The sequence below is a fragment of the Hippocampus bargibanti genome, linkage group LG16, assembly GCF_051943395.1.
Source record: "Hippocampus bargibanti isolate YZ-2025 linkage group LG16, ASM5194339v1, whole genome shotgun sequence".
Lineage (NCBI taxonomy): Eukaryota > Metazoa > Chordata > Actinopteri > Syngnathiformes > Syngnathidae > Hippocampus > Hippocampus bargibanti.
The window spans coordinates 17,275,200-17,287,807 of NC_142749.1; the positions used below are offsets into that span (position 1 = coordinate 17,275,200).

Below are 12,608 nucleotides of genomic sequence, written 5' to 3' on the forward strand. Positions count from 1 at the left end.
ACATGAACATATTAATGAATTAGTAAATGAATAAATAAATAAATAATAAAAATTAATGACTAAATAAGAAATACATGCATTAATGAATGAATAAATAAATAGATAAATACATAGATACATAAATAAAAATTAATAATATATCAACGAATAAATGAATTTATACAATAAAAAAAAATGAATAACAGTTTCACGCTATCAAAGTTAAACTATAGTTTTTTTATATATACAGTAAAGTGTCGTTATATCGATATTCAAGGGAGTCCGAAAAAATATCGATATAACCGGGACTATCGATATATCCGATATCGATATAACGAGACTTTACTGTATATATAAATACCAGTACAAACGACACATGCGGTTAGTTAGCAAGAAGCGTCGTACTGTCATCTTTGCGGCGAAGATTTTCTTCCCAAAGCGTGCGAAGGCTCCCGCTGAGGCCTGAAAGCCTCTCGCTTCATTTGCATATGCGAGCGTTGTCCCGCCGCGTAATTAACGTTCATTTCCACGTCCTGCGTACGTTTTGCGTGCGTCTGCGCCGCCATGATGAGACCCAGCAGGAATAAACTTCCTTCACGGAAAATGGCCATACTTGATCCGGATCTGTGATTGTGGTTTTTGCGATCCCCAATAAACATAAACAAGGGCTTCCATTTTGTTTGTTTTTTTATTATTCACACATTCTGTACACTTTCATATAATACATCAAAATGGAGGCCATTTTCACTGTGTCGAAATAAAAATAAAAACATTTTCTTTGATGTCTTTTCGTGAAATTAAAAGACACGCAGAGTAAAAGCTAAAGCAAAGTTGGTCACAGCAGAGTCAAAAGTCACTCGTTTTATTCCCTGGACAACGGAGAAAGGCTTCGCCCCTTTGTACTAAGTATTACTATCACACGTGCCTTCCAGCAAGGCACTTTTTATTTTATTTTTTAGCAGGTGATTGTTCCACTGCTCTCACTGTGATTTTTTTTTTTTTTTAATCATAAAACACAGCATTATTATTATTATGTATTATTATGGCTATGATAAAAATACATTCGGACTATCTTTCAAAGAGAAATGTGCAAAAGGTTGTAAACAAATATGGCGTGTGCGCGTGCGTGTATACAGTGTGTTTGTGTGCGTGTATGTGTGTGTGTGTGTCACAGCCTGGTTGGCTCGTCGTCACTGTCGCTGCAGTTACCGCAGCATTCCTGCGGGGGGCGGTAGAGTAAAACAGGAAGTAAGACAACAGGGAATACGGAAATGATTTCAACACTTTGAAACGAAAAATATATTTTGAATTATGCTGTATGAAATAACTTAATAGGGGCAAAAATTATGAAATAAAAAAATAGAAATAAATAAAGTAAAGAGTCATTTGAAAATGACTTTCTTATTCTTATTGTCCTTGTTTATATTAGCAATATGGCTGGCTAATTTTCTAGCTGACTAGCTATTAAGCCAGAGCGAGCACACTGTATCTGTGAGTAAACTTAGAAAACAATTCATAAATTATGACAGTCGAGCTAGTTATCAAGCTACCTACCTAGCTATCTATTTGCTAACTGTTAGTTACATATTAATTACCTACTAGCTATCTATTAGTGGTCTAGCTAGCTGGCTATTTGCTATTTATTAGCTGCTAGCTAGCTACATGGCTGGCTGTCTGGCTATCTAGCTGGTTGGCTAGCTAGCTTTCCGGCTAGCTAGCAGGCTATCTATCTGTATATCTATTAGCAATAGCTAGCTATCTGCTAGTTTTCTATTAGCTATCTATTAGCGCTCAAGCTGCCTGACTATCTAAATATCTATTAACTATCTATTAGCTAGCTAGCTTCCGATCTATTTCAGTTACTTCCAGGTTGAGTGAACGCTAATTGTTATTATTATTATTATTATTATTGTTGTTGTTGTACTCTACTCCATATATGAAAACACATATTCAAAGTAATAATATATAAATAAAACAAAGTATTTCCAAAAAATATTGACTATTTAAAAACAAAGTTAAAAAAAAAATTTAATATATTTAAGTATAATGAAAATAAAAAAAATAGCATCTTGCTAGTTAAGTTTTTTTTTTTAACTAATGAAAATTCCAAACTAGCATAACGCTAGTTAGGGCTAAAAAAAAACCAAAACATTTCTACCAGACTTAAATAAATGCGCTCACTCACCTGCCTTCCAAAAATCCGCTGTAAGAGTCCCTGTTTAGGAGGCACGGAGGGTTCTCCCCGCCAATCCAGATCGGGGGGGACCATCCCGTCCGGATAGAAAACGTTAAGCTCTGAGAAACATTCCGTCTCTATCATCTGTCGGCCCAAAAAAATAAATAAAAGCCTTTACCCCATTTATGCAGAGCGTGTTCATATAAACACAGATTAAATAAAAATTTAAATAAAATCAAAACAGTAACAAATAGGTTCATATAATAGTAACCCATAATTAACAATAATATAATTACATAATAATAATAATAATCATCATCATCATTTCTAAGCGCCTTTCAAAACTCTCAAGTTCACTTTACAGTCACAGGATACATTTTTCTGTGAGTGAGCAGTGGCAGCCACATGCGCCAGCGTTCACTCAACCCCGAAGTAACTCAAATCGATAGAAAGCTAGCTAATAGCTAGCCAACAAATACCTAGCTAGATAGCCAGTCAGTTAAATAGTGAATAGCTAGCTAGCTAGATAGCAAATAGTTAGCCAGATAGCTAATAGATAGCAAATAATAATTATAATACATTGAATTTCTAAGCGCCTTTCAAATACATATAATAAATATAATATATATGTATAATAAATATAATAAAAATATTATTATTATTATTATTATCACCTCATCCTGCCAAGGAATGGAGACGCTGCCCGTGGACACTTTGCTGTAGAAGGACTCGTCTTTGGGTTCCAGTTCCACACCTTTCACGGTGGAGAACTGTTCGATGTCCAGCACGTCTTTACAGTAGATGGCCTGTGGCTGCAACAACGTTTTTCAATAAGAAGATAAATACAGATTTTTTAATAAATATTTCAATACTTTATTTAGCGTGTACATATTTATATATATTAAAATACAGTATTAACTCATTCACTGCTGAAAGTATATATATATATTAATGGATATTTTCCCTATGGAGGACTTACATCAGGAATAAAAGGCGCCGGTAGCATTCCGGCCTCCAGCCGTTTGAAATTGATGGAGTGGAAGATGGGATGTGCTTTAACTTCCGAAGCGCCGCCGTTTCCCCGGCAACCCAATCTCTCCTTGAGGTCTTTCGCCAGCAGCTAGGTAAAAAAAACGATTGTGTAACTGTCATCTATCGGGAGTCGTCGGGTCGCCATTTTTTTTTCTCCATCCACACCCACCGCTTTACAAAGCGACTTAGCCTCCTCGGAAAACTTCCCCGAATATTCTTCCTGCACCTCCCTCACTAGCCGTTCCACCTCTTCCCGCTTGATCTTCTTCTTCCTCTGCTGGAAGGGCGACTGGCCTTCGATCATTTCGTAGAGAAGGCAGCCCAGCGCCCACCAGTCGGGGCTGAAGGTGTAGCACTCGTTGGTCACCACCTCTGGAGCTGCAGAGGGTTTGGGGGTGCTTAGACCACCGCTCGTGGTTCCTGCGATGCGAGTAGCTTCTTCTTACCCATGTAGCCGACCGTTCCTACCCGGCCACGTATGGTCTGGCCCTCTGGGACGTGGACGGCAAGACCCAGGTCGGATATCCTGATGTGTCCTTTCAGGGGGGGGAACATGGTTAAAAGTATTGTATAACTCGTATCGATGGGATTTGGATCGCAGATTTGTCAATAAATGCGCCGACTTACCGTGGTCATCCAATAGGATGTTTTCGGGTTTGAGGTCCCTGTTGAGGGAGGGGAGAAAAAGGCATATGAACAGAAGACACAATAAATAGATAAATATACAAATAAATATATCAATAAATACATTGATAAATGGACAGATGGATAAATAAGTGGATAAATAAATAAAAAACAAAGAAGTCATGATGTAAATATGCAAATAAATACATATTTAAATGAGAAAAATTAAATAAAGAAGGTAGATGAATAAATTAACAGTTGGTGATGTAAATATGCAACTAAATAAATATATAAATAAATGAATTAAAAAATTAATCATTGGCTGGATAAATCGATCAATAAATATATACATACATAAAAATACGTAAATAAATTAATGAATAATCAAATGGACTAATCAATAAATAAATGAAATAAATACACACATAAGTAAATAAACATAAATAAATACATAACTGAAGTAAATAAACACATGAATAAATGAACAAAAAAACAAATAACTGAATAGGCAAAATGATAAATAGATAAATAAATAAAGACATACATAAATGAATGAATAAATGAATAATAAAATAGATGAATAAATGAAATAAATAAATAAACAAATAAAGAAATACTTAAAGAAACAAACACAAATAAATGAATAAACAGAAAAATAAATAAACAGATAAATAAATAAATACATGAATTAAGACATATATAAATGAATGAATAATTGAATAGATTAATAACTGAAATAAATACAAAAATAAATAAATAACCATAAATAAATAGATGAATAAATAAATACATAACAAATAAATACACAAATAAATAAATACTTAAAGAAATAAACACAAATAAATAAATTGATAAATAAATGAATGAATGAATACAGAAATAAATAAAAAGAATAAATAAATGAATAAATGGGGGTAGTGGGTGTGGGTTAGGTTTCCCGTCCGCTCCCTCGCCTGTAGACGATTTGCTCCCTGTGCAGGTCTTGTAGACCGCAGCAGATCTCAGCCGAGTAGAAAACAGCTCTCCTCTCGTCAAAGCCCGCTTGGCCCATGTGGTAGATGTGGAACTTGAGGTCGCCGCCATTCATCAGCGTCAAAACCAGGCACAGGGTGTCCTTGGTCTCGTAGGCGTACGCTAAGCTCACCTTGGGAAAGAAGGTTTTCGGAAGGGGAACAAATTGACTTTTTAAGGGCGTATATGCAAACCATGGCTCGTCTGTGGAATCGATTTTAGAAAGCTGATTATTGATCCTTAGGGAATGAAGACATTGCAAAAATATGCACTATGCCCCACCCTGAATTCAAAACAACAAATAAGACACTTTGTGTAAAGAAAGTGTACCCATCTGACTACCGTGGAAGCCCCAGGTTCTCAATTACAGCCCATGAAAACCGATTTTTGGAAAAATGTCAAAAATGGCAAAGTTAAGCAACAAATAGTACTTGTGACCATCTTGTAAACAAGAAGGATTTGTTTGCCGGAATGGTGGAACAAATACTGTGTCCGTGTGCCACTGAGTGAGTTCATTGATGAAAGCCAGGCCGCATCATTAGCGTCGTCGATCAGGAGACCTTAGAAACAGGAAGTACAAATGGCTCGGGATGGATTCCTGTGGTACACCTACAACATTTTTTTGCTGGTTTTTAATTGCTCCATATCTTGTCTCTCTGACATGTAGAAGAAGATTAGATACTACTTCTTGTCAAAAGGTCAGCAGATACGACCGCGTGACTGGAAATGACAATAAATACATAAATAAATACATAAATAAATAAATACATAAATAAATACATACATAAATACTCATGCGGAAGTTACTTAACCATTTTGTGGATTGTAGTGTAATGTAATAATCATTTCATTTATAAGCGCCTTTCAAAACTCTCAAGGACACTTTACAGTCACAGGATATTTTTTCTGCGGGCGAGCAGTGGCAGCCACACGCGCCGGACACTATGAACAAAGGCTTGAACACAGGAAGATTGTCTTTTACTGCCGGTAGGGGACGTAGCCTTTCATGACCGACGCCCAACTTCTACAGCTTTCTGCCAAGCTATTTATTGGGAGTATATGCAAATTTAAGTCATACATTAGTAAAACACAGTGAGACATAGTCAACAAAATCCACTTTTCTGGAGCGGACCCTTCTACTTTCTTTGTGGTCATGCTAACATTAGCTCGCCGTGTTTCAAAATCCTCGAAAGAAGTCCAAGATGGCGTCCGAGTTGGCAGCCATTTTGTCTGTGTCTTTTGTGTTGTGTCGCATTATTTGTTATTTAGTTTTCTTGTTGTTGTTTTGACTTCAAGATGGCACCCTGAGAGTGTCTGCCTTTACAGCAGCTCCTATATTTTGTTTTTCTACTTCTTCCTTTTATCACTTTGCTGCTGTGAAATGTAAATTTCTCCACTGCGAGACTAATAGAGGTTAATCCAATGCCGTAATCAGTTTTGTCGTAAAAAACGGGCGATCCTCATTCCGCTTCGGTCTCGTTTCGAGTTACCATCGGGGACAGGGATGCTAACTTCAACAATATTTATTCTCAGTTTGACATCATAAACCAGAGGGGAACATTTTGTTCACTTGTAGCTACATTTCCGGAGGCCCAAGGGAATCGGGGGGGTTTCCTTTGAGTTTACAGAGCAACATATGATCTATCGCCAGGGGTGTACAAGGCACTGCGGATGCACTTAAAGGTTATTGGGAGGAAGGGGTTACTGTGGATATCCCCGTATCATATTTGAACCCATATTTGAAATGTACAAGTCGGCAAAGGGGAAAAAAAAAAACAGTCCAAAGTTCATTGCGCTCATTTTCACTTAAACCATCCCCTCAAAAATATTGAATGTGGTTCACTGTTGCCAAAATAAACGAGTAGATGGTTGTTTATTGTTTGTATAATACAAGACCGTCTTTATTTAGATTTTTCAACCTCACATGACTGCTTTTTTTTAATGAATTAAAACCCTATTTTTATACTGTATTTATTTCGTTGCTGATGCCAAATTTAACTGATTCTAAACAGCTCAGAAAGTGCAAGTGATCCAGTGGGCTCACCACAAATCGGCTGTTGACTTTCTCCAGGATTTGCTTCTCGTTCAGCGCCATGGACTCGCCCTTGCGCTTCTTGATCCTCTTTTTCTCCAGCTTCTTACAGGCGTACATTTTACCCGTGGCCCGCACTTGACACGCACACACCTGCAAAAAAAATTATCAATAAATAAATAAACTAATTCATTAATGAATAAATAAATAACAAAAATACATAAATAAACAAGCAAATAAAAAAATAAAATATACAAATATATTAAATAAATAAATAAATAAATAAAACACTAAATACCTAAATGAATAAATGTAAATAAATAAATAGACATACACAATTACATGAATAAATACATAAATAAACAAGTAATTAAATCAATAAATGAATGACTAAAATAATTAATGAATGAATAAATAAATATACAGGCAAATAAAGAAATACATTTTACAAAATATTAAATAAATTAAAAAATACACACACAGTAAATATAAAAATAAATATAAATATATAAATAAATATATAAACAAGTACATGAATAAATAATTTAATAAATCAATAAATAAATAGATAAATAAGGCAAATACTACATAAATACAAGGCAAATAAATAATTTTAAAATATATATTCTAAACATTAAAAAATAAAAACACACAAGATAAATAAATCAATAAACATAAATGAAGAAATAAAAATTAAAAAACATCAATCAAATAAATTAAAAATAAAAACACAGTAAGTAAATAAATAAACAGAAATACACAAATAAATAAAGCGAGGAACAAGGCTGCCGTTTTATCAGTGTCAAGAATATTTTGTATTATTGCAAGCCACTCTCCGTCAGTTCAACAAAAAAAAACTTCTTTTTTACCTTTCGGCTTTTCCCTTCAAAATACTTCTTGACAACAAAACATTTCAAAAACATTTAAAAGTAAATGTATCATCGTAAAAAAATTATAAATAGCTGCCCACGAGCGAACAATATAGTCTTTTTGGTCCTCTGTGCATCACAGTGTTTCCATTGTAGCCTTTTTTTTCATTCATCCATTCAAATAAAAAAAATTAAAATCCCCACCGCAAACAGATAAGCCATTGAGAGGTGAAACGTGCTTGGGAGAAAGTTCGATTGGATTGGACTTTATTAGTCTCACAGTGGAGAAATTTACATTTCACAGCAGCAAATTATATATGCCATATAAACGTACGCTAATATCCTTCATGTCAAAGAAAGTACAACGTGGTGGATGAATGGGAACGTGGATTGACAGAAATGCACAAATGAGAAATGAAAAATGTCCGACTGCCGTATTGTATGTGGAATGGTCGCTGCTTGGAATTGAAGCGGATTTACGTGCGGCATGAAATGTGAGACAATCTCTTTCTACTTCTTCCTTTCCTTTTTCTTCCATAAGCTATCTAGTAGCTATCTAAGTTAGTTGGCTGGCTATCTATTGGCTATTAGCTAGCTGGCTGGCTATCTATTAGCTACCTAGCTAGTTTTTTTTTTTTTTTTTGAGTTATTCCTGCCGCTGCTCACCCACAGAAAAACTGATCCAGTGACTGTAAAGTGACCTTGAGAGTTTTGAAAGGCGCTTACAAATGAAATGTATTATTATTATTAGTATTATTATTGTAACATTTGCTATATTGTACTACATGATCATTATGTGTAATATTTTATGGGTGTCTCAAATTAATTGTCATTATAGATGACATTTTATTCTGAATTTTGTTTTGTTTTTTTTATGCCCGACTTACCTCACCAAATCCGCCTTTCCCTAAAACTCGGTACTGCCTGAATGTATTCTTTGTCACTGGTTGCCTAGATAAAAAAAACAAACAAAAAACACGCAGTCGGGCTACTGTTCGCGCACGAGCTGCAGTTCAAAATACATAAATAAAAATAGATAAATAAACGGCGGGATTACCTTTCCAGCCACTTCCACTGAAGGAACCTATTGTAGTACATGCTGTCGAGGTAGTCTGTAAAAGGCGCTGCGCTCAGGAAGTCGTGGATCGATCTGCGTGGTAAATAAACGCCGATGTTGAGAACCAAGAAAAATCCGATAAATTAATTAATAAAAAAATCAATAAAAATAGCCCCTTTAGAAGGAAAATGGGCGTGTGTAGTGCATGCACAGGTGTGCTTGATTTTTTTTTTTTTTACTTGGTGGAGTCCTTGAAAAGGTCTTTGCAGGCCTCCTGTTGCAGGCCCTGCTCACATCGGGCCGTCGTGCTCTCGTCTACCTCCACCACATGGTCCTCCGACTGTCAAAGTTAAAGACAAATTTAAAATAAAATCGTTTAAAATAGCCAAAAAAAAAAAAAAACATTAAGAGAGGCCATGGCCAGCGCTTTATTGGCACCCAAGCATGAAAAAAAAAAAAAAAAAATCAGGAGTGGTGCTCGTCATCATATTTTCAATTTCAGAATAAATTAGTGAATGAATTAATGACTTTTTGGAGCTTGACCTTTGGATCGAAGAAAACATCGATGAGTTCTTGACCGCATCCCTTCCTCTTCCCGTCCGGCGCCACCTCGTACTCGGCCTGCGTGGCACACACATCCGTGTAACGTCAGCAGGAAGATGACCGCCCCCCCACAACAAAAAAAATAAAATCATACCACGCCATCCAGAAACTTGACACAGCGCCTTAGTTCGGGCCGGGTGTCGCAAAATTGTCGGAAGAGCAAGCGTCCGATGGGTTGCCGTTCACACAAACTGCTGTAGTCTTTCTCTGTTGAGCAAATCAAGACAAAACAAAATGGCCGCTGAAGCAACTTTTAACTTGTTTGCTGTCATTCCTGAATTCTGTTTTTTTTTTTCGATAAAGCGCTAGTCAGGCCTCCGGCAATGTTTTTTCTTTTCCACAAGGGGGCTGAATTTCCCTTTTTACCATTTTAGCGCTTTGTTACAACTACAACTGTTGTTAAAGCGCTATATATGTAAACCAATATGGATGTATTGTATTTTGCACAGCTGCCCCCATTTCAAGCTGAAATAACTCCCCACCCAGATAACTTAGGAATTAACTGTTTTGTCTGATGAAAGAAGAGTCGAATGTTTCTTATGCTGCATTGAATGTTTTTATTATGTCATCCTGGCTACCAAGCTAGCTATATATATATATATAGATGCTATATATAGCTAGCTAGCTAGCCAGCTAACTTTCTATCCGAGTTATTCCGGCCACATGCCAGCGTTCACTCAACCCAGAAGTAACTGAAATAGATAGAAAGCTAGCTAGCTAACAGCTAATATATGGCCAGCTAGACAGTTAGCTAACTAGCTAGAAAGCCATATAGCTAATATATAGCCCACTAGACAGTTAGCTAACTAGCTAGAAAGCCATATAGCGAATAAATAGCCAGCTACATAGCTTGCTAGCTAGCCAGATAGCTAATAGATCGCAAATGGATAGCAAATAGATAGCCAGCTAGGTAGCTAGATAATAAATAGCAAATTGATAGAAAATGGATAGATAGCTAGGTAGCTAATATATAGCAAATGGATATCCTTCCGGGATAGTAGTCACGTTTGTGGTTTATTCATTTATTTATTTGTTTGTTTGTGTTAGATACAAACATGCCAAAACAGCTGCGCAAGGTGAGGGGAGTGTTCAATGTACATTCACACCTGGCGAGTTGGAATGTGCTTGAGGAGCTTCTTTGTTGAGCAACATTGGTGATGTCATAGTGTTCAAAAAAAAAAAGAGAGAGAGAAGAAGAAGCTACCAACAAGGAAGTGGACGGTTTCCTGCCCGGCTCTTTCTCAAGAGCGTGTAATATACTCCAGCTTTCATAATAACAGATGTACTGAGGTGTGTATAACTCAACATGCAAGTACAGTTGGGCGTGGGGGTGGGGGTGTTTCGATTCAAAATGGCGACGTTTCTCGCGCTCTCAAAGCACTTGAATAAAAATAAAAATTACCAGTAGTTTTTCGCAGCTCTTCACAAAAACTGATGTGAGGGAATTGGAGCATCTGCTTCCACTTTTTGCTCTTTCCTTTCCGGTTTCCACCGCCTCCTGCAAACAAAGCGCGGCAGCCATTTTGAGTCTTTCGAGTGAAAATGACAAAAACCCTGGCACTGGCGTGGACACATTTTTTGCACGTCGTCTGGCAGTCAATAAGTTAATATTGGTAATAATAATATAAAATAATAATAATATAAAATAATAATAATAATAATATAAAATACTACTACTACTAATAATAATAAATATAACAATACTAAATATGACAATAATAATAATAATAATTAATTAATAAGCTATTATTCGTATTTTTTTGACAGATGACAATGTATGAAATAATTGCTTTTTTTAGCGGGGCTAGCCTATAAGGTAAACACAGATTTACTGTGTACCGTCATGTGACTTCCTGGCTCCTTTTGATTGGCCGAACGGAGTCAAACGTCTCTAGCGGTTACGTCAGATTGGCGAAACAGAGTCATGCGAGGAAAAAAAAGGATGTTGGAAAAATAATAACACAAAAGCAACTACATTCTTTTTTTCTAACTTGAACAAAAATACAATAAAAACAATGTTGCTCAACTATTTATGCTGAGTTATCTCGTTGCAACGCCATTGAACCGCCGACGTCAAATCAGACGTTGCGCTTTGTGTACCCACAAAGCGCAATCGGCTCACTCTCCACATCCTGTTTCGCAAAATGGCAACAAGACGGCTGATGCTGCAACATCAACCCAAAGAAATTCGATAAGTCGCCGCATTTATTTCACCTAGTGACCTGAGTTATTCCGAAAACAACCCAAATTTTTTTTTCTTTGCTTACCAGCCAGTTAGTTGCTAACTCGAAAACCAAACTAAACAGCCAGGTTGTGCGTTAGATTCCCTTTGAGGAATGTTTCAATGTGAACAAAATGGCAGGAAACTTTAATATTGCTCAGTTTTCAAAATGGACTTCTGCGTCACGGCAACATTGCTCATCTATATGAGCAGTCAATATTAACTTAATGAGTGCCAGACGACATGCAAACTTCTCCGGAGACGTCGGTTGTCCTTTAATCGGTCCTCGAATGGACAGTTTAAAATGCTGAGCTTTCATAATAATAATAATAATAATAATAATAATAATACTTTAACAGTGTTTAGGACCTTAAATAGCACTTTATATCGATGCCGAATGAATCACGTAGTACGAATGTATCTGAACGTACAATGTACAGTTTTGATGGTAGTCGTCCATGTTTAGGAGTAGGGGGGGTTAAAAGACGCGGTTTTCAAACGGAGTTCTCCTCGAAAACAGTCATGACGGAGTAACTAACTAGTCTTACAAATATGTAGTCCACTAACCCACGACCAACACCGCAAATAACCCCGTCTCCATCCTCACCTTCCCGTGCTTTCAGTAGAACCGTGTTGGCAACGATGTTCTCCAGCTCCATGTTGACTCTGGCTCGAATTCAGTAGCGGCGATGCCGGGGTCGAAACTCCGCGACAGCGAACCGCCACCCCCTGCCGGGCGGATTCGATCCTCCGTGAACACACACAAAAACCACCGGCCGGAGCGAGAGGGTGGTCGGGGGCGGGAAATTGTGTCCGCAGTCGCGGTTTTCCCACCGCAGTCCTGTCCGGTGACATCGGCACTTGGTGACCCGCCTCCAGCCCCCTTCTCCTGTATTTCAAAATAAAGTTCCGATAGAAAAGTTTCGCCGATTCCCTTACCCGTGATGAAATACAATAAATAAAATACAATTAAAAAATAAATAAAATACAATTTAAAAAAAGTT

General features: G+C 36.9%; 1 protein-coding gene across 1 annotated transcript; it reads right to left on the reverse strand.

Annotated features, from left to right (window-relative positions):
• Positions 1–648: 648 nt before the first annotated feature.
• grk6 (G protein-coupled receptor kinase 6) lies at positions 649–12,481 on the reverse strand. Its single transcript, XM_089016608.1, has 16 exons — positions 12,212–12,481; positions 10,786–10,881; positions 9,478–9,590; positions 9,324–9,401; positions 9,020–9,120; positions 8,781–8,873; positions 8,611–8,674; positions 6,867–7,007; positions 4,765–4,955; positions 3,815–3,852; positions 3,634–3,723; positions 3,357–3,565; positions 3,135–3,275; positions 2,830–2,967; positions 2,165–2,299; positions 649–1,198 (listed from the first exon to the last, which is right to left on the reverse strand). The coding sequence occupies exons 1-16, from the start codon at positions 12,261–12,263 to the stop codon at positions 1,148–1,150; spliced, it is 1,731 nt and encodes a 576-aa protein (XP_088872734.1). The 5' UTR covers positions 12,264–12,481; the 3' UTR covers positions 649–1,147.
• Positions 12,482–12,608: the final 127 nt, after the last annotated feature.